At 39.4% G+C, this 26,555-nt stretch overlaps 2 protein-coding genes across 8 annotated transcripts in view; one reads left to right on the forward strand and one right to left on the reverse strand.

Moving 5' to 3' along the window:
* Positions 1-13,098, forward strand: part of LRCH1 (leucine rich repeats and calponin homology domain containing 1) — a 116,543-nt gene extending 103,445 nt beyond the window's left edge. For 4 of the 6 annotated variants that reach the window (XR_004980254.2, XR_004980255.2, XR_004980258.2 and 1 more), the window contains 2 exons: positions 883-1,140; positions 10,478-10,590. Coding sequence is in view for 2 of the 6 variants with exons in the window: in XM_036383282.2 (XP_036239175.1) it covers positions 10,478-10,591 (114 nt within the window). In the remaining 4 variants the exon portion in view is untranslated. Of the gene's footprint in view, positions 1-882; positions 1,141-10,477 lie in introns of all 6 variants that reach the window. The other 2 variants (XM_036383282.2, XM_036383307.2) reach the window with 1 other exon arrangement.
* A 1,789-nt stretch (positions 13,099-14,887) lies between these two features.
* ESD (esterase D) lies at positions 14,888-25,577 on the reverse strand. Of its 2 annotated transcripts, none has more exons than XM_036383320.2 (9): positions 25,492-25,577; positions 24,012-24,087; positions 22,983-23,071; positions 21,549-21,647; positions 18,880-19,004; positions 18,436-18,555; positions 18,160-18,258; positions 16,192-16,359; positions 14,888-15,113 (listed from the first exon to the last, which is right to left on the reverse strand). In XM_036383320.2, exons 2-9 carry the CDS (start codon positions 24,077-24,079, stop codon positions 15,033-15,035), a joined length of 849 nt encoding a protein of 282 aa, XP_036239213.1. In that variant the 5' UTR covers positions 24,080-24,087; positions 25,492-25,577; the 3' UTR covers positions 14,888-15,032. The 2 variants fall into 2 exon arrangements, with proteins under 2 accessions (XP_036239213.1, XP_036239224.1); XM_036383331.2 differs by lacking the exon at positions 25,492-25,577 and adding an exon at positions 25,165-25,280.
* Positions 25,578-26,555: the final 978 nt, after the last annotated feature.

Here is a 26,555-nt window from a genome sequence, read left to right on the forward strand (position 1 = left end):
TGCATGTAATTTTGTTCAGTAAGTATTCATTATCTCATTAAGGCCTTATTTACAATGTAAAATGGTATCTTAGATTGCATTTTCAAAGTACTAGTGTTGCTTGGTTTGATTTAAATATTAAATATTGTGTGAATATATTGGTACTATTACATATTTCACTTCATATTGTATAGCTAGTCCAGAGTAAGTTGCCACATCAAATCATTGATACTTTCCAAAAATGTATGGGAAACTAACTTGCTAATAATTTAAAAAATGCTATGTAAGAAATTTAGTGTCCAATGCTTCAGTTTAGAAACTTTATTAAAATTAAGTATAGTTAGTGCTACAATGCTTTTTTGAGTTCCTATCCTGGGTATCATTTGAGGTGATATTTGAATACCACGTTTTAGATTACTATATTAGAGAATTTTGCATACTTCTAATGATTTCTGTAAGTACTTTTTCTTTAGACTTCATATTGCTGCTGCGTGTGCTTTTAACAGCTTTCTAACCCACTCTTTGCTATTTTTAAGTTAGTTTTTCCAGTTGGTTCCATTTAAGCATTTGAATAAGGTCCAGATGGACAAAGGTGTGCAGACATTATTGGAATGAGCGGATCACATGCACTTCCTAACCCTTGTGAACTTGGGCACAATTTTGGAAGGATTAGAAGGCTTGAGCTCTTCTATCTTAACATTCTGATGTTATATGATAGATTCAGTATTTAGAGGAAATAAAAGGAAGCTGGGATGTCTAGTGACTAAGGCAACACTAGGAAGAAACTATTCCTACATGTTTATGCTAGAATATTGTGATAATTTATTTATCAATATCTTTCTATTTTTGTATTTTTAATTTTTTGCACTCTTTTTCTGTTCTAATGGCTGCCCTTCGGGATAGGCTGACCTCTGCTCTCCGTATGACATCCTGCAGTCGGATATTCGTCACATTCGAAAGACTGTTGACACTCTGCTCGCCCTCGGGGAGAAACCCCCACAATCAACTTCTACTTTTCGCTCCTGGGATCTATTAGGCTTTTGTCTTTTCCATATACTTTTTATAGTCTTGATGTATATAACTTATCACTGGAATTTGCTAACAGCATAACCTGTTCGCATGTGCGCACAAACTTTCTGCTTTGTCTCTGAAAAATTACAGGTACTTAATTTCCTTCCTTTGCCTTTCAAACTTCTCCCTTTCCCTTGCTTTCTTGTAATATCTTTATTAATCTCTTGAAATAGAAGAGAGGAGTAGCATCCTGAAGGCAAGTCCCATGTCTTCTATCCCCTCCAGCTGTAGTTTAAGAACTTATGTATCTCCTTATTTATAGCTTTTCTTTCATGTTGCCTAGACTACTCACTAAATGTGTTGAAGCAGTGAAGCTCCTCTTATTCCATATTTGGGTGTAGGTTAGATGTGTATCACAAGCTAAATAGAGATGAGCCTCTTACCTTTTGTGAAAATCCAAGAATGCTGCAGATACTGAAGCAGTTTCAGGTGGCACTTCCAGCAGGTGATAGTATTTTCCGTGTGGGTGCCAATTATCTCTGCACATACTGTGTTAAGAGCACTTAGAGAGCTATATTTCAAATTACTGTGATTTTTTTTAAAGTCTTATATATTAACAAGAGTACTGTGACTTTAAAGATTATTGTTCATCTCTACTGTTCTGATTAAATTCCATACTGGAGTAGTTATGTTTTTCCTGTGGTAGAATAATATTTTTCTTCTGTCACACAAAACAGCATTGGAGTCCTTTTAAACACTTGCTACATTAGTCCCCAAAGGTGACTGTAAATTAGCAGTGGATATGAGCAAGACTTTAGAATGTTTCATGATGATGAAGGTCATGCAGTACAGTGACACAGTTTGGGAATAAGCTATTAGATTCCTTTACCTGCCATTCTTTGGCATCAAGCAAGTCCCATCATTATCTTCTCTGTTTCATCACCTGTGAACATGCAGATACTGTTTGTTTGTTTGTTTGTTTGTCTAACCAATGGAGCAACGACAAAATAGGTAGGAAAATGGATCCTCTGGGAAGACTCTAGCTTTTCCATCCTACAAAGTTTTGAAGAGCAGTTTAGACATACACTAGGCATGAACTATTTTGGTATGTTTGAACTCTGCCTATGGTTAGACTGCTGGACTGATGACTTCTATTTCCCTTCCAGTTCTGGGTTCTGTTCATCTACTCTTAACTTAAATTAAGACAATTTTGGGGTTTTCTCCTTATTGACATGAAATATTAATTTGATTGAAATTTAACTGTATTGTTTATTTTTATAATTAATAATATTAATTATTTATTTTAATTTGACAAATTAAAATTTATTGAAAAATGCAAACCCTCGATTTTAAACCTATATTGGCATTGCGATATTGGCCTAGATGCTGTTGCCTAAATTTTTAGTTCAGGCTAGCTAACCAAAGGACCTCAGTTTTGTGTCTTGGAAATACATTCATTCATTTCCCCCCATCTAGTATATAATAAAATAAGTTATAGACTTTCAGAGTATAACTAGGATAAGAATTTGTGTGTTAATGATTATTCTGGCCGTACAGTTATTATTTAATGCTGCTCTCCAAATATTCCCACTCCACAGATACTTGTAAAATTTTATTTAAAAAACTTTTAAGTGCAGTTCTATTCCTGGTTTCTGTGGCTTAAATATATAGATAGATATATATATAGACAGATATACATAAAAAGTAGCAAGTGTATTAGATATATATTTTACAATGGAAAAATTAGTTTCTGATGATGGATAAATCAAAATTTTTAAAGGGTTTGCTGTCTGGAAGCTTCCAGTGCATACATATAACAACTTTATTGTAAAGAGTGTCATCTGTGACGAAGCGAGAGTTCAGTGAGTGCATCTAAGCTCTTTATTTGGTATGTAGCTGTAGACTTGTGCCCTCATCCTGCACAGGCCTGTCTTCTAACTGTGAGCCTAATTTCAGCAATTCCAACACCAGACACTTGTTTATTCCATCACAGTTTGACATTTAAGCTTTCACTTTGAGCAGATCTTTGTTTTGATTTTTTTGTTGTCTTGTTCTAATTATTTTGCTTTTCTGATGAAACTGAGTGACATATGGCTTGAATCAGTTCAGAATCTACTAATATGTTTGTTTATAGTCCAGTGTTGGCATTTGAGACAGAAGTGATGTCTTCTATAGGGTTGGGGTTTTGCTATTGCTCTCATAAGTGGTAAACAGGTCTCCTGTCGATGGTTTGTGTTGTGCCCTCCTTATGTAGTGCTGAGCTGCATGTATGAGTACATCTTTCAAATGAGACAATCATGTGGAGAAAGGTTTTGCTGCCATCTACACATCTGTCTCTGTCTAATAACACGTCTGATTATCCACTGTATCCAATAGTTTGGAGGGCAGTAAGAGGAGTAATCAGAGTGTTTTGCATTTTCAGTGTGCTGAAATGGAAGTTCATGTCTTCAGTGGTTTTGAATGCTTTATCAGAGTAGACACTGGGCTGGAAACTGAACTACTGTTGTGCCAGTGTTGACCAAGTGAATGTCCCCCAGTGACACTTAACTCTCAAACTTGTCTGAAGTCCTAACTTTGTATATGCTTACCATGCAAACAGAGTCATGACTTAGGGACCATTTTCTGTGTGTTCTCAGCTATGACAATATCTGGTATTTGAAGTGTAGCATTATGTGCAGTTTCTGGTGCAGTTAGAGATGGTGAAGCCATCTTGAAACAGATGGTGAAAAACACCAAACATACTTGGTTCATGACAAGCACAGCTGTGCTAACATACATGAAACTTATCCAGTTTGGTATTTTTTGGGTGTTGTTATTGATTACACTTCCAAATATCTATAATCTTACAGGGAAAGAAGTAGTGAAATTACCCTTACATTTTCTGAGTCTGAATATAGTAAAGTTTCTCAAAATATATTTCAAATGTAAAATGCAAATATGAAAAATATCTGTCTTTCCATCTCTGAAGTCAATAATTCTTACACTAAATGGGGAACTGGAAACTAAAACATCTTTAATCTACTCTAATAGGTTTTTTGCTAAATTCAGAGTCCCGCTTCTGTGCTGCTGTTCTGTGGCTTTAGTACTTGTGAACCGAACCGTTCAACTCTTTGATGGTTCCTCACCTTTGAGGAGATGTCAGTATTGAGATACCCAGTTAGATATAATTGGTACTTACTGCTCATAGCTAGTTACATAATAAGATTGATCGCCTCGAGTTTAAAAAAAAAAGTGCACTGTAGTTCACCCTTCTATTCATTAATAACATTAATTATATTTGCTCCTCTGTTTCTTTCCCCATTCATTTTTTTGCATTGTGGTGATCGTCAGAGATTTTCAAACCATGACATCCTAATAAATGGGTTTCCAGTCTGTACTGTGCCCATCATACTCTCATGTCCTGTGGAGGTCATCTCATCCATACTGTAATAAAATAATGAATATAGCTTGTAGTGGATATTCTTGCAGGCAAAATGTGTTTGCACTGGATCACAAATGGCATTTTGATGTGAGAATTTGGCTTTTTCCTTGATACAGAAAAAAGAAATATTTTCAAGTGCAGTGTAATGCAGTGTAGTAGTCCTTTGAACGCCTTTTGTAAATTAACAAATATTTATAGCTGAAAGCTGTATATAGATCCCATTGTGTTCCTAACAAGTGTTCTGAAAGTTGAACTTTATGTGAATGGGGACTGAATTAGATGTGAGCAAATATTCAATAGGGTTTCTACTCAGTATACATTAATAAGTTACTAAAGAATTGCCATGTCATTGTTTTTCACAAAAATTTTTCTCTGTTACAAAAAAACCCCAAAAATCCCAGTCATACATGTAAGTTGAGAAAAAGATGGTACAGCTGGTTTTGTGAACCTTTGCCATTTCCTTCATTTCTATAACACAAGCTGTATTATGCAGAAAGAGCAGTAGAAAAATACTGTAAGGTAATGATGTATTCTGCTTTGATGATACAAAGCACTCATCACTTTCTCAGAATTTAATATGTAACTTTATGGTATAATTGGTATTTCCCTTTTAAGACTGTGTTTTCTCTTACTGTTTCATGTGTGTCTTGTCTTTATTAAGATTTTTGTTCCTTGAAGTTTCAGCTCACTGTTTTCTAAGCTTATTAGAATAAAACTGTGAGGGATTTTACTTTTAAACTTTATGGCTCAATGTCATAATTTATTGAAGAATCCATAGCCCATCATCAGCAATTACAGTTTTACAAATATTTCCAATTTATTGGATGTGCAGAAGATGCATCTATATAGATGTCTAGCTGCTTATGACTCCAAATACATGATTTTGCAGCTGCAGTGTGGCCTGAATTACTGTGCTTTTTTATATCTCTGTTCATTTGTACTTGAAATGGTAGTTCAGGGCATCTGGGCATATACAAACATCAACAGTAATAGTGGAAAAGGAAAAAATATTTAAAAGGACATAATTTTAAATTGCCTTAGATATATGAAAAAGTAAATATTTGCTATAGCTTTCTTTTCTGACCTTTAGAAAGAAAATTAGTTTTGTCCTACAAAAAATGCAAAGGTTGAGTATATTGGACATAAGTTTGCTTAATCATAATGCCCTGAAGTTTCTTTTATTGACTTCCCACTTCAAAATAGTTGGCTTCAAACATGAAATGATCAGCATTACATGGACTTAGGTTTTCTAATTTGTGCCTTGAGAAATTGCACATTCCAATATTCATTGTTAATAATATTTTTCCCCTGTAGATCTGAAATCTCACATTCTACAAATACAAGGAGGAAAGAGAAAGGCTCTTGCTGAATTGTGGGATTCCTTTCCTCTGTATTTTTACTAACAAATACAGACAGTTGGGCCTTGCTCTTATCATGATGTGGTGATTTTACCCCTTACCAATCTGGCATTATGGCAGCAATGTCTTTTTTATAAATGCTTACTGTGTCTGAATTGCCAAGCTGCTTGCCCTGCCATAAACTAATTCAAACAGTTGTCTTGACTTTGAAGTCATCTACTGTCGAATAAAAATAGATATGTCTGTGAAGTGTGTCACATGTTTTTGAGGGATTAGTGTCTTTGTGTAGTCCTGACTTCTATCCTAAATCAGATATTTGTTCCAGGATTAGAAACTTGCTGTGGCAAGCACATGCACACGTGCACGTTTGCGTGGACATCTGTGGTACTGTCTCTTTGTGCTGCTTTGTGAATCAGCCTCCTGCTGCTGCCTCCTTTTTGTGCACTTAACATTTTTTCCTTCAGGAGGACTTTGTTCTTTTGCTTCATTATGAGTTTGAAGACATCTTTATCCATTCAAAATGTGTGTCTGAAGAAGGTGGTTTGCTTGCAACAAGTAATTTAAGTTCCTTTGTGTTCTTAGAGAGAAAAAAGGCAGTAAAAATATAGTAGATTTTCATTTGTGTAGTGGATAGAGAATAGAGGGATTGGTGCTGCTATGAGGAGTGGCAGCCCTTCCCACCACAATTGTTTTAGGCTGTCTGTAGAATTAGTATCTATTTCTTCCATCTGTTCTTTTGGGGTTTGTTCAGTGATGGTTTCAACAGGGGTGTTTTTAGAGAGAGAATTCACACCTCTGTACAGAAATGCTATGTGTTTACATCTATTGTAATCGGGACAGAAATTTTATTTCATATGGGGACAAGTGGGTGATTTTGAGTCTCCTCAGAGTCAGGGGAAAGTTCTCCTCTTGCTTGGCCAGGCATTTGCTTCAAAATGCTAGGATTTCAGGAAAGCTTTGAAGTCTCCATGGCTTGCAGCTTCACAGCTTTGCTGTTGGTGGTTTCCAGAGAGCAGTTGTATCTGGTGAGGGAATGAGGCAGAGCATGGGAAGCAGAGACAGCAGCTGAACTTAACTACAGAGACACCTGGGATGGTACTGCTGCTATGGAAAGCTGTTGTTTGTGCTTTGGATTCCATCCTTGGCAGGATTTGCCTTTTCTTAGTCTGAGAAGTAAAAATGTGACTCAAAAACCTCTGTTTTGAAAAGTGTGGGAGACAGAGTTGATGAAAGCCATTTACAAAGCTTTTAAAATAGTGTTTAGGGCTTACGTATCAGAACTGATTTGTGAAACATTAAGAGAAGCTTGTCATTTTTAGGAGATGGCATTGGTCTCATTGTCAAGTTTGGAAAGTTCATTGCAGCCATGTGTTTAGCTGCAGAATTATAAAATATGAGCCAAGCATGCTTCATAAGAGAAGGCTGTCAAGTATATATGTTTTGACCACTGGCATAGAATGGTACGTAAAAAATTTACGTGGTGGGAAGCTTTTCACTCCTACAACACAGTTGTATGGTCCTAATTTTTTTACAGACCTCCTAGAACAGCTGTCCTGATTGGAGTATGCATCTTGTAAATTCAGCAGGTAGAGAGAGGTTGCTTCATACAAACTAAATTACTCTGCTGTCTTTAAAATAATTAGATAATGCTTGCCTTTAAAAACAGAAAAAAAACATATTGGATGGGTTTTTTATAGGAAATGGTGCATGCATTCCCTTATGCTTTAAGTGCAAATGTGCTTACAAGCAACTGCAAAAATCCTAGCAAGATTTTTGCTAGGACGACAGAACAGAATGCATGACAGAACAGCTCAGTGAGTGCTACAAGGTGCTGCAAAAACGGTGGGTTTGGAATTTAAATTTTTCTAAGCAAGCATTCTTTAACTCTGGTAGTTTAAGCAAACCTGACTTCAACAGCAAAATGCAGAATATTTTCAAACATAAATATCTAGCAAGGTAGGTTTTCTTAGCGTTGGGTTTTTGGGTTCAGCCCATACCCTTCAGCCTTGTAATGCCAGTCCCTTAGTTTTCAGATACTGGTTTCAGTAGGCCTTCTTATTAAATGTCTTTTGTCTAGCATGGAAGAATAATGAAATATTGGCATGCTAAGGGCCACCAAATCTGTGAAACAAGAGCCTACTGTGCAAGGACACTGGAAAGAAGTAGAAGAGTGTGGAAAGAATAACATTTCCCTTCAGGTGTCTGATTTGTATTCTCAAATAAGATTAATATGGTTCCTTAAAAAAAAAAAATCGAAATCAGAGCATTGTGGATTTTTAGATGAACTAGCTCCCAGGACAGTAGATTGGCAAAATGTCTAGTAGAAATCACACCTTTGAAGTAGAAGAATATTGGGTGGTTTTTTTCACCCTTTTATTTGATATCACTGTATCTACCTTCTTATGTAGCTACTCTAGAGCTAATCAGTATCAGTTTAGGAGTTTGCATCCTAAACTATATGATTTTCTGGAAAAGACACTTTTTTTTAGAGGAATAAAAGTTGGGGGGAACCATCTCTGAAAGCTTGCAGGTCAGTATTTCAATCAGAAGAACAAACAAGAACGAACTGCTGACTCACTGTCTTTACTTAAAGGATCAGTTTTTGGTAGGTAGGTTTGGAATGGAAATGTGGCTGATGACCAGGCTGCAAGATGGTGGTAGTTCCTTGGCCTGACTGGACAAATAGTTGCAGCAGGGAGGGGCAGGGTGGCTAACAGGAGCAGGAGGCTGTTGCCACAATAGTTTGGTTAATGTGACTCAGAATCCACAAACTCAGTGGAAGTAGTAACTCAGTGTTAGCAAGAATATTACTATATATACTCTCTTCCATGTGGGGAAATGTATGTTGTCCATCTCCTGCAGACCTACTCAGCCAAGCTCCCTGAAAATTATCTGTTTGAAGTTGTTTCTTGGGTCTTAAAGAAATCTTTCAAACATAAAATAATAAATACTAAAACAGCTTCAGTAGTAAATATAAAATGTGAACAAAATACAGATAAATTACAGTTACCAGTATCAGATGCTGTGATTGTAAATGAAGTTTGGCTCTTATCTTCAGATAGTTAATAGGTATGTTTTATGCATAAGGGAAATATACATTAACAAAAGAAAGTCGTAAACATCAGAAGTAGTGAACAGCTGTTAAGTACTGATACTTTTCTGGAGCTGTGGCCCACTGGAGGAGGTCTCCTGAGCAAGGACTGGACTAGAGTGGAAGGAGATAAAAACAATTAAACATAGGTGCATAACATAGTAAAGACTGTATGAATTGTTCTTGTGTGTACCAGTTCCATTGGATTTAGTTGTAAGGTCCACAGGAGTCAAGGAAGGGACTAGAACTGAAAAAATGTGTCATCAGAACAGAGGTTGAAGAGATCAGAGAGGTTTAAATTGAGGAAGTAACCAGTATGAGGAAGTGTGGAAAAGGACCATAAATTGTATAAAGATAAAATAAAGGACCCTCAGTTAACATTACTCAAGAGGAATATTCAGTAGAAGACAGGTAGTTAATTAAAACAGAATCTCAAATGCATCAGTAGTTTTAAAAGCTGAAATTTTATTGAATAACTAAGATATTCAGTAGTAAGAATATCAAAACCACCCTCTCTGCAAAAAAATCAGTATTCCAAGTCTGCTGATGGTTATGTATGGATGTTTTGGGAAGGAACAGGTTAGACCACACAGATGGTGCCTTTTTCATGCTTAAAGCAATGATATAGAGCTGAAGTACTTCATGAGCCAGGCACTGTTTCCATGTGTTTGTGTTTAATAGCTCTGGATTTACTCTTGTATATTTTTGTCATCCCACTTACACTTTTGGCTTCTATGTTGTGGCAGTGAGTCTCACAGTTGTAATTATGGTTTCTGTGATGTAGTCTGGCTTTTCCATTTATTTATTACAGACCTGCTGCCCAATTTCGTAATTTCATTGATTTCTTAACAAGAATACCCAGCAACATTGAGAAAAACTTTCTAAAGAGAGGGCCAGTCATGACACAAGGCTGCCCTTCTAACACTTTCTCTAATTATTCATGGGTGGGTGTCCTGCTTGCCTGTCTCCTGCTCTAGCAGCCTCTGTGGACAGCTAGTGAGCTCCATCCTGGCCATGAGTGCTGTGTCCTTAGGGTGAATAAAGTTGATTCCCAGGTGTTTCAAATAAGGTGCCAATACTTGGATGAAACACTTAGCCCATTGAATACCCAGCATTGCACACACTTCCCTGTATGTGCTAGTGTGTAGTTTTCAAGGTGCATATCCTGGGCCCTGTCTAGAGCTCAGTGGGAGAATGGGGGTTTTTGGTTTGCTCTTTTTTTTTTAAAGTCAGCCTTCCATCCCCCATCTCACACATGTGTCATAAAAGGACAAATGCTGTGTTATCCTGCTTTGTAGGTGAAAGTTTGGTGCGTGCTTGCTGGCCCTCTAGCTGTTTACATGCTGTAATGACTGCAGAACAACTTGGCTTCTGGGGCCCAGAATATTAACAGATCTCTCACTAACTCTTAGGGGTTAGTGAGAGCAAAACTCTTAGGAGTTAGCAGGAGCAAAATCAGAGACTTTCTGTCAAAATCACAGGAAGTTCTTTTTAATTAAAACTAGGAAATGATTCCTGCTTGCTGGAATTTGTGTTCCAAATGTGATCATGTGAAGTGAGGTTCTGCAGTGAGTATTGAATATTCTAATTTTTACTCCCTTTTTTGTTTTTTTCTAGGAGAAGCTCTGCCTACCACATCACATCCTAGAAGAAAAGGGCTTGGTAAAAGTAAGCATAACAGTTCAAGCATTGCTAGATGTAACCACAGTGAAACAAGCTTTATTCACATGAAACTACTCTCTCTGCTGTTACCAGCTACACTGTGCCATGAACAAATCAAAAAGCTGCCCATTTTTACAAACTGCATTGAAAACAACTCCAGTACTCCAAGAGTATTTGTGATTTTAAACCCATGTTTCAGACTGTACATATGAGTCGAACTACAAAGCAGAAACTGAACAGAAACATTTTCTAGAGGAAGTTGGCACTTCACTGCTTTTCTAGCTCACTTTGTACAGTACTTACTAAAACAACACCTCTCTGCCACTTAAAATCGTGTGGAGTACACAGCTGTCTTGCAGCAAGATACTTTGTATTACTAAACTAAGAATCACTGTAATCACCTGGGGGGAGGGAGAAGGGAGAGTAAATCAGACTGCTACCACCTTAGGTTTTTCTGCAGTTGCTTCAGGCTATTGCCTTTTAAAAATATCCAGACATTTAATATTTATATAAATATTATTTATTAGTGAGTTGTTATTCATCCTTTGGATGCAAAATGTAAATTAGGAAACTGTATTTTATTACTGCTTTTTTTTGTGGTTAAACACTTTATTTTAATATAAATACTTAGTTATTTTTTATTCTACTTGGTGTGCAGTAGCTCTAGATCTCCGTAAATTGTATTTTCTAATACGTAAGATAAAAAGCAAACAAAATAGGTGCTTCTATTAAAAGAACAGCTAGCTGGAATGGCATTCTTTATTTCTTGAATCTGTGGAACATTGGTAAAAAATTGTCTGCATTCCATTGAGTTTCCTACATTCCAGTAACACCTCTCCCCTCACTAGATAGACTAAATTGGCTGAAAGTGAGAGCACACCCATTTTATTTGTATATAGATGTTTAAAAACAAAAGGAAATATGTAAACTTGAAAAATAAATGTGAAAAAATATTTTTGATTGCTTATTTTGCTATGCACAAGACATTTAACTTTTGCCACAACAAAATTATTTATGTGCATTAGGATCATGTGTCTTGAAATGTAATTTTGCACTGTAACTTGATTTCTTTTAAAGATTACAGCACTACAGAACAAATAGTAAAAAATAGCACAATAATGTTAACAAGATTAACCAGTAGCCAAAAAATTAACTTGTTTTCTTCAGTGATTCCTTCAAGTGGAGACAAAATGACTAAAATTGCCAAAGGCAGTCTCAAAAACCTGATCTTCCAGATCCAACCTGCCTGGGTACAGTGCTTCTCTTTAAAAGTATCCACAGAATTAAGCACAATGTTCTGTAGTGCACATTTGCAGCATCAGACCTCTACTTCCACGTCAGCAATAGGAAATAAAAGTTCTTCTCCTTCTTACCACTTTACATTTTTCAAAGAGGTTTTTAAAAGCATAGTTTATTATCAAGACATCACGCATTTTAGATCAAAAAGTTCCAGCACAGCGATTCTTCTGCTATCTGGAACATCCCATTTTCATTCACACAAGAAGCCAGTGATGGGGACTTGGGCAAGCAGGACGGGGCAGCAGCATGTGGTGAAAAGAGAAGCTGGCAGGGAAACACAAACAGGGAGTTTGAAATGTAGAGTGGCAAAAAAAAGAGGTAAGGGGGTGTGAGGACTAAATATTTAAGCAAGAGGATGTGGAGAGAGCTTTTGGGCAGAGTGTATGAAGGCTTTTGGGCAGAGTGATGCATACTTGTCACTGCCCCCTCTCGAGGCACTGCCTTTAAACCCACCCATGTTCAGCAGCGGAGCTGCTGAGCTTCAGACGGTGTCTGAACACAGAGCACACACTTCAACACCACCACTTGCTCCAGGGCTGGGAGGTAGTGACAGCAGCGTGTGAGGAGGAGGAGGAAAGGGGACTCGCAGACAATGAGCCAGGCAGTATGCATGGAATATCCAGTTACTTCAACCAAAGCAAAAACATTTATTTTATAGATGGAACATAGACTTAAATTGTAATTTGATTGGCAGCTAGCATATTGTTTCCTATAAAATGTACTGTGCACTTTAACACTAAATGAAAATGTATTTTAATATTTTACAGAGCTGCACAAATATCTGTTTTGTCAAAAAGCACGAACAATGTAAAGAAAATAAGTTTTCAAGTCAGAGTTTATCAAATTTTAGAAGCATTCAAGGATCAAGTATAAAAATAGGAGTATTGATTTCTGCATCTTGAGGGTAAAAATGCAGGTTTCCTGAGTATTTTTTTACAATGTATATATGGCAACATGAAGCTTTGTAATTATTATTATTTTGACAAATCTTGTTTTTTCATAATTAAAATTTTGTTTTCCTCCTGATAGTGTCTTTCAGTATTTGCTTGAAGTTGGCTGTAAATAAATAGCTCTAAGTATTTTGTAATACAGCTTTTTTTATGCAGTCTTAACCTATATGGCTAAAACCAGAATCTTCATGATCCTTTGTACAATATTTATATGTGCAATAAAACATGCATGGCAAATCTGTAATACCCTCCGCAGTGAACATAATGTATATAGAAAATCTTTACTGTAGTTACAATTAAACTATATTATTTACAGAAACCCTTTAATGCCTATCCCTGTGTCTGATGATTTCTTGTAAAAGACACTGTAGTTGGAGAGCATAACACTGGAAATGATGGGTTTGGGATGGGGGAAGATGATGATGTGATGCAAATAAAGGCATTTTGCAGCTAAAGTGGGCATAAGATCCAGCTGGTAGGATGTTGGGTACCTGGAATGTTCTCCCTGCAGCTGCTGTTGTGAAGGCCTCCTGCCACTCTGTCAGTGGCAGTGAATTATCTGCCCTCTGCTGCCAGGGCTGGGCTGGGCTCAGGGAGATGGGGGAGACCCCTCCTTCAGCTTGCTCCTGCTCACACTGGTGTATGAGAGTTGTTCATTTTACTGCTACAGGGCAGCCTTTTCTCCTCCTGAAATGCAGAGATTGTTCTGCAGCCTTCTGCTTCAGCAAACAAAACCTGAACATTCCTGGAGAGTACTGAATCCAAGCAGCAAACACAGTAAGCCTTTGGCCCTGGGGATAACCCAGTGTGCCAGGGCTGTGCTCAGCTGCTGTGCTCTGCCCCTGGCTGCAGAAACACAGAGCAGGTCACAGCATCCAGTCTTCTCTTGCCCATGCAGGTTTCTGAAGTCATCCAAGTACAGATTCTCCTAGATTCCAATTTCTCTAAATGGAATGTCTTTACCTTAGTGAACAGGTGATTTTATGGGCTGTACTCTTTCACATTTGATAGGGGATTTTGGAAGCAGAGGATCCATCTGCAATAATTTCCTTCTGGAGAGTTCTTGCAATGCACACAGTTGTATCTTCCCAGCCTTCAGAGCTTACTTCATGAATAAATAGATGCAAGTCTGATACAAGTCAATGCATAATTAGGGTTGTCACCAGCACCAGCCTCTCTGTAACCTAGAATCTAGCAGGAACCAGAGGCACAGGAGAGCATTCAGCATTGCCTAAAAAGAAACCCATCTGTGGTAGCATTTCCTCTGGCAAGAGTGAGTCAGGGTTTGAGCAATGATTCAGGTCCAGCTGAGCCATGAGAAAGCTGAGTTTACAGGTGATTACTTGCAGCTTACTGGAACAATCTGTTCTTGTCCAAGGTAGCTGGCAGAATTATATCACCAAGAGCTATTTCAGATCTACAATTGTCAAGACTAAATTCTGCCATCCTTTGTAAAATAAGTATACTTTATTTCAGCCATGAGATATTAGAGCATCTAGATAGCAATTGCTTTTTTCAGATCTATTTAGCAGTTTCCTTTCAGTCCTGTCACATCTAAGATGCACACTACAAGTCTTTCACACTCTAAGAATCAAAGGCAAGTGGAGAAAAAATCCTTTTTAGTACAGACTGCTTTCCTCACAGGTTTTTAAGAGGTCTTTTCTCTTAAGTATCATCCATGGAATACTCCAGATCATTTGCTTGATAAGGCACAGGACAGTAAACAACTGTGCACAGCAGGCTTTTGTCTGCATTCTCCACCAGACCTTGTCCTTGGAAGGTATTTACACAGGCCAAGGAAAAACACACCAACCACTTCAGATTAATTAAGGAGCTTGATTAGCTGTGCCACTAACAACTTCCTTCTCTATTAAAGGTTGAAGAAAACCCCAGTAATTAATTAGCTGAATGAGCACACTGTTGTTAATCACACTCTTTGCACAGTTGCACTAGAAGCTGTCTGCAGGTGCCACATCCACACCCACGGTGATGGTGTGAAAGTCACTCATCTGCTGGCTTACATTTTGACCCAAAATACAGCAGATGTAACTTCATGGCATCAAGAGTTTTCCAAACATTCAAGAACATTCCCAATACTTACTCTAAAGCACACACATCAAATTAAGTGGGACTTTTATTTTTCTTAGAAGTACAATCAGAAGAGCTCCATTTTACGAACATTACTTCAGCAAATGATTTTTGTTTAGTTCACCACTATCTCTTGATTCATATTATCCAGGCAGCACTCGCATCCAAATGGTTCAAGCATTGAGGTATTTTGCATGGTGTTTGATGTGGTCATTAATAAACGAAGCAATGAAATAATAGCTGTGATCATAACCCTAGAAAAGAACAACAGTAAAGAAATCAGCAGAGAACATACAGCTCATGATAAAGCAATCATGCTAAGCTCTCTTAAAGGAAATGTAATGACTCTACTGGTTTTATCCATCTTAAGAAATACCTGGAATATATATAAAAATAGCAAGGTATACATAACAGGCTAAGTACAGATGAGCACTAGGAAGCTGAACAAACAGAAAGTCCCTTAACCTGCCCAGATCTGGGCCTGTAAGCTGGAGATGGGTAACAGCAAGGCTCAGCTGCAGAGTGAGAGGCAATCTGAGAGAACAGTTGCCCTCACAGGCACTGTTCTTCTGGTAAAACACAGGGGGGATAAAGGAGAACAGAGCCCAGGTCTGAGTTACTGCTCCATCACTGTGCTGAAATGTCACCCTCTGGTCCACAGCCCTTCATCAGCACTAACTCTATCTTTAGGTGCAAGGCTTATGATAAAGCAGAGAGGACAATCCTTCACTCTCCACAACTGAGCTCCTCACGGGGTCTGGTGGAAGTTGCCAGTGGCTTACAAAGACTCCACTGCTCTCAGGACAGTCTTGTTCTGGGTCACTGTGCTACAGGTAAGAACGATGTAAAGACCTGGGTCTTTCCATGAATCTAGGATATCAAGCAGTTCCACCCCTTCCGTAATTTACACAAACACATTCAAACTAAATAATGAAGTTTTATGCTAAACACGAAACCCACAGCACAGATAAGGGGTGCAGCAGAAGGACATGTGTCACTTTGGCTGTACAGTGACTGCGATGATACTCATTACAAATGATTACTGCTGTGTCTCCACCCGAGCACCGGCAGCCCCGTGCAGGGATCAACCTGTCCAAGCTGGAAGCACGACGGCACCTAGTGGTGACGCACGGCTGAATCGGGTGGGTGATGCACACCTTGATGGCCCCTGCGACGACAGGAAAGTGTCACTTCTCACCCTCCTCCTCAAGTGACCAGGGACAGGCCCACGGTGAGAGCATGCCTGCCCCCTTACAGACTCTCTTCACTGCCTGCTGTACAGAACGAAAAATCACAAAGAATCTGACAACCAAGAGTGCAGAAGCAACTTGCCTGCTGCAGTCTGAAGACTACTGGGATTTTCTGCTCGGTGCAGGCAGCGATGAAGTTATCAGGCAGTAACTGGCCTGCAGACAGGAACTGGTCATCTTTGCCTTGGTCAATCAAGATGTCCAGGCGAGCGCCCGAGTAGGACTTCACAAGCTGTGTGGCATCATAGGCCTGCAGAAATCCAAGAGAAATTACTTCATTTACATATCTTCCACTGGTTTCAGTTTGTTGACCGCAGGAAAAGAATGGCACAGACAGAGTCCTGGGCAGTGTTGCTCAGGACACCAAACTGCCCTTTGGAAGAACTGAAAACCAGGAAAAATCCAGGCAACTGAAAAATAATACCCATTGCTTTAAAAAGGGCAAATGTACGAGCTAGATAATTACCAAGTTGGCAGTTTAACCAAACAGCACATTCAGCCCAGGGCTGACTTCCTACAGAATGGAAGAGCAGCAATATAGTCAGTACTAATTCACACTCTTCTGCAGAAACTAGATCCTGCTGAAGAAACTTGGTGTCTTGGTGTATTTATTCTGGCAGCTAAAAGTCAAAATACCAGTGTGGCACAACTAAGCTCATGGGCAGGCATTTAACCTGAAGGCTACCATGATCATTTGGTCAAGAATAATTTGTTTCTCAGTCAAAACAAATTAAAACTCTAAACATATATGTATCAGAATGCAATTAAGATGGGGAACATGTTACCCATGGGGTCCTGTGCCTATTACATGCTCAAAATAAACAACTCCTTTACAAAGACAGCAACGTGTTTAAATGCTGTGGAGAAGACCAATCACCAATGGACAGCAAAATCCAAAGTCCTATACCAAGGCATCAGAGCCATCCTTCCAGGATGCCACCAGGTCCAGAAATGACACTATGATGGAAGTAGGAGCTTGGGCTCAGCCCAGCACTGTGGCCATGGTATCAAGTTATCCTGAACATATTTACATGGCAGTTTTAAGCCAAAATAGAGAGATCAGAGGTTGTATATCTGTTTCAAAGGCAGATCCAGATCCTTTCAAAGGTATATTCCTGATGATTGCTGTTGATCTATTGGTTTGCAGAAGCACTCCAAAACAATTTAAGGGGACAGAAAACAGGTTTTTGGGAGGTTGCTATATTTTGTTTCACAACAAATCCATTACACTAACTCTAAGCAAGTTTAACTCGTGGTTTCTAAATACACAAACTACTCAATTAACAATCAGAAAAGCAGAGAGCACTCTCCAATCCTGTAAAGTTTTAATCAGACCTGGAAGTCTTCCTCAGACATACTTTAATCCAATTTACAAAGGACTGCACTGCAGCTTGTGCTTATTTACAAGGAAATCTGAGTACGTGGTCACGACAATCCCTTCTAACTTAATTATGAAAATACAGTGCAATGTTTAAGTTCAGATTAAAAATACTGAAGGGCTGCCCAAATAATGCAGCAACCATGCAGACAAACATTTTTGTATCTTAGCCATTCATATACAACTACTGACAGCTCAAAATTAAGGTCCTGGAGCTAAAATCTAACTTTGTCTAGTTTAATGCTGTTCTGCAGGATACTAATTTCCAAGTATCTGACAGGCTCCTCTTGGAGGCCTCCCACAGGCTGCCCCTGCAAGATGTCATGAGGCTCATCAGTCTGAACAGTTTGCAGCAGTCTCTCTCTTCAGGCTACTACAAAAATACACTGCTCATAATTGTTCTCAGCCCAGACTTTTAAATCTTCATAAAACTGGGAGGAATGTAGTTGATTTGCTGAGAGGCCTGTATCTCATTACATTTTCATAAGCACCCTAAGGCAACAGTGAGCCACTCCTGCCAGAAACAAACAATGCTTTTCTGTGCTTAGGGGTGTAGTAGAATATCAGTACCAGCTCATGGGCAATCCAGAGTTTTTTCCCAGGCTCCTGCTGTGAGGTATTTACAGATCACTCATTCATCTGTCATTAAAGAACTGCAGCTGCAACACATACCTCCCATTTGCTTGCATCTGGTCCCAGATATCCACCAAGCGCTTTCTTCCCCCACTGACACTGAATTGGGTTGCAGATAGGAGCAAATGCTGACACAGACTGTTCAGAAAGACAGCAGCAAAAAAAACCAAAACTATGTAACAATGAACTGCAGCAAATGAAACTATTTTTACATTTAATGCCCTCAAAGAACTCAGTATTATGTTTTCTTCTGTCACATTTACAGAAATCTATATAAGCATTAGTATACCTCATATAAGCTATAATTCATCTTACTTTGTACTTTCCAGGATTCTTCAGAGCAAGAATAAGAGCTCCATGACCTCCCATGGAATGTCCAAAAATAGACATCCGTTCAGGGTCAGTTGGAAAATTGGCATTTATTAGTTTAGGCAGCTGTAAAGGAAAAAAAAAGCATAATAAAAATGTTAAAGCAACTTGAGTATGTTTAAGAAAAAAGCACACAACTAACCAACTTTTAATGCCACTGAAACCAAAGGCCAATCTCTGGTTCTAGCCTGACATTTGTGATCATGGCCGGAAAGCAACTTGAAGGGGAACGTGAAATCAAAAGGAAACAGTTCAGCTGATAAGTAACTCAAAGTATCTCTATAGAAATCTCCCATAACCTTGTAACACAAGATGTGGGAATTTCCTATGACTGAGCCACATCCCTTTATCTTACCCAGCAACAGCAGGAGAACCCAACAGCCCTTTTACCTCATCCTTTATGTAGGAATACATCCTGTAGTTTGTTTTCCAAGGATCTTCAGTGGCATCCACATAAAAACCAGCACCAGTGCCAAAATCCCAGCTTTCATCTTCTCCTTCAATATTGCAGCCACCTAGTGTGACAAATCTTTCCTTTACTACATGTTCAGAATTGGAGAGCCTGCCATACAAATCAGACTTGGGACACAAGTTTCTCAATCACATCTCTACCCCTTCAACTATAAAACAATTCAGATTTTAATTCATTAGTACAATGCTTTCAAATGCTATTTCAACACTTTCAAAATTACACTTACAAAATACCTACAGATATATCCAATTCTAAAGAGTGTCAATATCTCCATAAATAAATATAGCATATACACGTCTTCTAAATTATTTCTGTTAAGCTTTGTCCAATTTATTCAGGAACTTAATCAAAAGTTGGCACTTGTTAATTGGTGCTACCATCTTATTTCAGCCATTAGACCTGTGTGACAAACCATGTATCACCAAATGGTGTGTCCAAGCCAATTTATGTGCTTTAAATAATGCCTGCTACACCGCTCTTTATAAGATTCTCCAGAAGAATAATTCACTGTTCCTATCATTTCACAAGTCTACCTTTTCTGCAATTCATTTCAATTCTCCCACCTATAATTTCCATGAAACTTACATAATTTCTTCTTTGAATACCTGCAGGATTGTATCCTCTTTTCCAAGGCTACACTTTCAAACTAAATTTGCAAATGTGTTCTTGAAAGTCAGGACATCCCACCCAGTCCTCCCTTTGATTAGTCTGTGACTGACCAGCCTGGTCTGCAGAACCTAATGTAGTAGTTCAAGGTATATGTGAGAGGAATGTTTTGGAGAAAGAGAGGCCATTATTTCCTACCTATTATTTTACCACAGTCAGATTACAGTGCAAACCCACACGTCACTCAACAGTCCCTCACAATTTGTGCAGAGATGGCTGCTACCCTCCCACAGTGTGAAATCAGGTTTGTACAAGGATCACAGTTGACTTTGCTCCAGTGACATGCCCTTGGACACTGAGTGATTCTGTAACTTAACAGTACAGCAATCACAGGGACTGGGGTGCTTAAATATGTTGGATGTAAGAAGTCTGTCTTCAGTACCTTGGAGATGGACAAAAACTCAGAAAGTCCTGCCAGGCAATGAAGGCATAGTGCTCATTATGCTAAAAAAAAAAACTTTCAGGAAGCCTTGGAAAAAAAAGAAATTTGAAAAGGAATCTGCACAACATTGCTCAGTATACCTGTCTGGAAAAACAAACCCCTTCAAAGTAGGAAAAGTGAAGTCTATCAAGGCCTGACTGAGGGTCTGTAATGACAAGTATTTAATGATTTCATGCAGTCTTTTTCCCCATCCAGATACATCTCCTGGCTCTTGGAAGGTAATTCTCATGCACTACATAATTAAAATGCATATGTAAGCATTTTCAATACCTCTCAGCTCATAATTATATTTGAATTGCTTTTCACTTGTTTCTCCAGACAGCTCAAACTGACTTAAGAACATCTGAGGTCTCTGAGCTAAAATTTAAGGGAATCATATGAAGCTCATAGCAAAACTCATTTAAATAGTAGAGCAATCCTTATCAGTCATTAGGCTAAAAGGCAAAAGAGAAGCTACCACGAGGGACTTAAAAGAAATTGGACAAAGCAATGACCTATGCAAAGGCAGTTACACATTGAAAGAGACAATTTACACAGATGCTACCAAAAACAAGTTCCAGTCCAACTACCCAATATGAATAAAGCAAAGGTTAGTTGCCCATCTCTAGCCTGCAGCAAATAGCAACAACAAAGTGTGAAGTTCATTCATTCACAAGTTTTGCTCTTCTGCCTCTCTTCTTCGATAGAAACACGTATTTACATTCTTTGACCTGACACAACTTCAAAACCTAGATGTAAAAAATACTTTATGGAAAGAACATTGCTTCTTTTCTATACTGCCTGCAGTCAGATCCAATCCATTAAAGCTTGGTAAATATTAGAAGGCTGACACCTTTGCTTACAGCACTCATGAGACTGTGGCAGAATCCAACAAATACAAAACAATTAATCCCCAGTATTTCCAATAACTGCAGATCCACCATTTTCAGATTTCCCATACCATAAGCTCAGCCTTATACAAATAACACATAATTTTAAAAATCCATTCCTCAGTAGTCTGTTGTAGCTGCAGGGGAAAAGGGTTTCTAGTCTGTTTTTCAAGTATTGTAATCCTCTGAAGGCATATATTTAATTTGCTTTAGAAGACAAAATACAATTAAGAGCAAGCATTACATCTTTGTGTGGCAACACAGTTTTGCAGGTTTTATAGGGTCTTAGCAAGGCACACAAAATGTCAGCAAGAATTCTAACAAGACACATTTGTTGTTTCACTTTTCTTCCCTCTCCTCGTCTGTGCTGAACTCTAGAGCCCTCTGTTCTAGTTTTAGTGCCACAACAATAAATTCCAATGTCCAAACCTCACTACCCTGTTACTAAGAACACATACAATGTAATCTAGAGAACAATGCAGGTGTGCAGAGGTCAAATTCTGACTCAGGTGGGCAGCACACATTTCAGCACACTGCAGCACTCCTTTCTCTGAGGACAGAGAGTGCCCTTCAGTGTCATGACTGTCAGCATGTCTCTTGTGGAACTCACGTGGGCTGGTGTCCGGTGCCACCACAATGAGGCCGTGCTCGGCTGCCGCTTGTTGGAAAGCGGCTTTCGTTATGAAATTCTGTTCTGTGCAGGTCAGCCCTAGGGAAATAAAAACATCCTTGGTTACCCATTGCTCGTGGCATTCTGGTTTCAAAACTCTTTTTGACAGAAAAGGTTTTAGCGCTTTCCAGCACTGTGCATTTAAACCCACTGACCACAGGCATTTGCTAAGGCTGACACTGTTAGCTTCTGACCCCTCATCCTCCAACTACATTTTGCTTTGTACTGTCATCTCAGCTGTTTGCATTACAGAACCACACATGTGGTCTGACAAATTCTACATACTTAAACAGGATAAAGGGCTCATAAGCACCCTGGCTCCAAAGCCACAGCAATACATGCCTTTTCTACAGCAGCAGGTCCAAATAAAGTCCAGTTACAAATAAATTATATTTCACACCAATATTTCAATTTTGCTTCACTATGCAAATTGAGAGGAGTTAGTGATTCTACTTTTCTCTGAGGACAAGTTGCCAGTAACCTAATTTGACTGATGTATTGCCCAGGACAATACAGTTTACATTCAATGAAATAAATGTGCTGCATGGCTTAGACTTCTTCAGACAATTCTGATGTTCCTAACTTCAAGTATAAACACTTTTACCCAGCCCACTGTCATGACACAAATCAGACCCACCAGCAATTTTGTGATAAGGAACACAAGTCTCTACACTAACAGTCCTGGTCTCCAACTTTCTAAACACAAGTCTCAATAAAACAACTCCTCAACTTACAGAACAGAGTTTCTGCTTTTTATTTTGAATAAAAGAAAAAAGAAATTAATTAATTAATTTTTGATGAGACAACTTCACGCCTGCTGCACAAGCCTCTTCAGCCCCTGGCCCTTTCTGATCCCACAGGTTTACTTCACACCAGACATGCTTGTGCTAAGGCAGCTGACAGTAGCTCTCTTCCAAGTTCACCAGTTCCTTCCTGCAAAGATGTACTTGGAACAAGGTAGAGACCACAGAACAAACGTGCTGGCTTCCACAGGCTCTTTGCACATCCCTACTCTGTCAGCTGAAGCAATTTTTAGAAACAAACAAGAGCAGGAGAGGGTCCCAACAGGAAGGCCTTACAGGAGAACCTTTATATATACACTTTGGAACTAAAGATAGGAACATTTTAGAACTAAAGGGTAGAACACTTTGAACACAGAGCATTTTAGAACACAATCTGGTAGGCTACCCCCAAGATGTATTCTGATTTATCACAGCACACTCAAACTAATTGTGCCTTCCAGAAGATCGGTTTCTGTAGAATCCAAGAGCTGCCACTGCAGTACCTCTACATTAAGTTTTCAGCAACTGTAGTGCAGTAGTTTAAAAATGCTTAAGATTGTATTTTAAAGTTACTAAGACTCAGGTTACTTACCTGAGAGCCAATACAACACAGGACACTTCCCAGTTTCAGCTTTTGGAGGCAAGTAGATTCCAAATTTCATTTTGCATTTCAGCTCTGCACTGTATTAATAAAATATTCCTTGTTATCACCACTACTTAATTAACAAGGTCACTACCATTAAAAAAGGATTCAGTGGACCAGTGCATTTCATTGAATGGGAGATCTGATCAGTGAATTGTAACAACTAAGTTAAAGGAAGGGAAAATCAATTTTTAACTCAGCCTTAGACTCTAGATTTGGCAACAGCTAACTTTTCAACCTTGTTCTGAATATACTTAAAACAGAGACTTACAAATAAGCCACATTTTCACAGTGCTGCTAACAAAGAACAGGTTGAAAATCAAATTTTGAATCACAGCAATATTTAGCTTGAGCTTTGGCAATCAAATTGCAAAGCAATTTTTACTGAAGAACACATCCACATGAATTGCACAACAGAAAATACACAGTATGTGTCAGCAAGGAGATTTTCAATCTACTAAGTCTACCACGTCTACGACCAATTAGTTGCTCAATTAATGCTAAAGCCTAAAACTATCAATAAACTCTTATCTAAGCACAACTGATGATTTTATTTTTATTTGGATCAAAATTTTTTAAAAGCTTGGTTTTATAAACCTTCAATAAACAAGAATCTATTCACTGAGTCACTGCTCACAGCACTTTCCCAGAGTGCACAGAAGTAAGTGAGCCAGTAGCAAGTGGAACTTGGCAAACACAACTCTGTGCTGCAAACAGGACAACCCAAAGTAACCAAGCTCTATTTCCAAAGGTAAAAGTACCAGCTTCCCACCTCAGCTCTGCAGCACTAAATATACTAGATTATGTTAAACATTAACACAGAAATTCAAGAGCACAGCCAAAGCAGCAGTAGACATTATTCCTAAATGAAATATGGATATTAGTGAAAGCATGCTGTTTTCCTGCAGACTGAAAACACTGACAGCAATGGATTCACTGCCCCAAGCTAAACAACTTGGTTGCTTTAGTGGCGTTTACCTGTCATGTTCAAACACCTTCTGGAAACCTTCAAAGCATTTGTTGCTGGAAACCTGTTTCAGTGCCATGATTTTAACTGGGGAAAGAAAAAAAAAAAAGAATAAAAAAAAGAAAGTTAAATTTGAAAATAAAACAATCCTGGTCTTAGACTTTTTGAGAACAGAAGAGTTGAATACAACTTGTAGTATCTTTGCTAAATGTTACCATTTCTCAGAAGAATTTCCTGCACATGCTTTCTGATCTTTCATTAACTTTCCATTTCCCCACAAAAAAGGGACAGGGGAGGCCGAACTCTTGTGAGCAGAATGGGCAAAGCCTACCTGCTTTCCTATACATCCACATCTCCAATGACCTTTTCCTCAGTACTAACTGTGGCTTGCTCTTTGGCTACCAAACAAGCATTCCCATGTGCTGTGGTTAAACTGGACCTCCCTGTGCCAGGCTATTACTTCCACAATTACCATGCAGGAAAAAAACCTGTACCACCATTCCTTCTCTTGTGTGTGACAGTATCCAGCCACGAACTACCACAATACTGAGCATTATTCTCATCTTTGATGGAAGTTAATTACCAGTTCTAACAGTCTGTGGGACAGCAGAAACAGAGGAGCAGAAGGCTTATTTCCACAGCAAACAGTATGAAAAATACAAGCAGCAGCATGGGAGTTTTAGAACAGCTGGTAGTGCAAGTGTGCTACAGAAACAAGGGAAGGCTGACACAAAAGTGGTCACTGTCAGCTTGCACGGGGCAGTAAGGCCAAGCAGGGAGCTGAAAGATGAACAGACTGCAGGGTCACAGAATTGCAGAATATTCCGAGTCAGGAAGGGATGCCTGGGGATCATCGCATCCAGCTCCCTGGCCCTGCACAGGACTATCCCCAAGTGTGACAGCATGTGTCTGAGAGCATTGTGGAAATGCTTCCTGAACTCTGTGAAGGCTTGGTGCTGTGACCACTTCCCTGGGGAGCTGCTCCAATGCCCAACCATCCTCTGGGAGAAGAACCTTTTCCCGATATCCAGCCTAAACCTGCCCTGACACAACTTCAGGCCATTCCCGCGGGTTCTGTCACCGGCACACAAGAAAATCTTGAGGGGAACCCAGGTAACATCAGACCAGGTAACAATGTCAAAACAAGCGTCCCATCCCTCACACCTGCGCGCTCCTACGGGGCACCGGGCAAGGAGAACCACGCAGCACGGAGAGCCCTCGGGGGCTCAGCGCTGTCCCCACAGGGCTGGGGCTGAGGCTGAGGGCCGCCCGCCCGGCAGCGCCTCACCGCCATGGCACGGAGCGCCGCCAAGGCCCGGGCCCGCCTCGGGACGCCCCTTTCCCCAGAGCCAGCCCTGCCCGCTGCGCTACAGCGCTCCCCTGTGCCCCCACTGCCGCCCTCTCGCCTCCGCCAGCCCGCACGGCCCAGGCGCTGCCGCCGTCGCCTCCCCGCCCTCCCGGCCCGTTCTTGCTGCCGCTCCCGCTCCTTACCGCGGCAGAGCGGCGGGAAGGGGCGGCCCTGTGTGGAGGCGGCTCCTCCTCCCGCCCCGGGGCCGGCCCGCACCGCCCTCGCCCCCGCCCGCCATGGCGCTGCCGGGCCCGGCCTCCTCCGGGGCTGCAACACGCCAAAACACGTGTAAACATTTTACTGAAAACAGTTGCGGTGAAAAATGCGTATTTTGTGATTGGCTTTTCGCAAATATTAAAATGAATATTGTATGTATTATGTTAGAAAGTTATGCTGTATTAATTTTTTTAAGTAGTGTGTTAAATATAGTTTTTGGTTGGAACATAATGTTAAAATAGAAACTATGTATGTGAGATGTTTTTAAAGAAAGGAATGAGGTATTCGCGCCAGATAGCAGCCACAGGACACCTAAATCTTTCAGAGAAAGAGAATTTATTGCTCCATTATCAGAAGAAACTTCTTCCTGCCTCAATCAGCTGTGAAGACGACATTAGGATTAAGAGAAAGAAATTGACACTCACTAGACAGAATCCTTTGTTTGAATGGAATTTCTGCATCATCTATGAGGTGTATGAATATGCAGCAGGCTATTGCTTTTAAGGGTTAATCCTCTGTAAACGTGTGTCCTTTTACGGGCTTATTTTGCCTAGAAAGAGGTACCCGGACTGTCCGTAACTCTTTGTTCTTATTGTCTCATATTGTCCTAAATCCTAATTGTCCAAATTTTTATTACTCTAATTATATTACTATTTTTATAACAAGTTTATTACTATTAAACTTTTAAAATTATAAAAACAAGTGATTGGCATTTTTCACAGTTGCTTTATGATGTTTGGTCTCTATATACTTTGAAGTCTAATCAAGAAAGGAGATTTAATCTGTGAAACAGCAGCGAACAAGCTCTAATTGATGTCCAAGTGCTAGAAAGACAAATTGATTGTCGATAGAATTGCCTTGTTAAATTTTAGGGCTTGACATGTTTCAGTGGTCTGAGACCTAGAGAGAGGTTAGCAAAGCTTGAGGACAGGGATGTGCTGCTCATTGTGGGCACAAAGAATGCAGAATTCACGGGCCTTAAGGACATTTG

The sequence above is a fragment of the Molothrus ater genome, chromosome 2 (assembly GCF_012460135.2).
Source record: "Molothrus ater isolate BHLD 08-10-18 breed brown headed cowbird chromosome 2, BPBGC_Mater_1.1, whole genome shotgun sequence".
NCBI classification, from domain to species: domain Eukaryota; kingdom Metazoa; phylum Chordata; class Aves; order Passeriformes; family Icteridae; genus Molothrus; species Molothrus ater.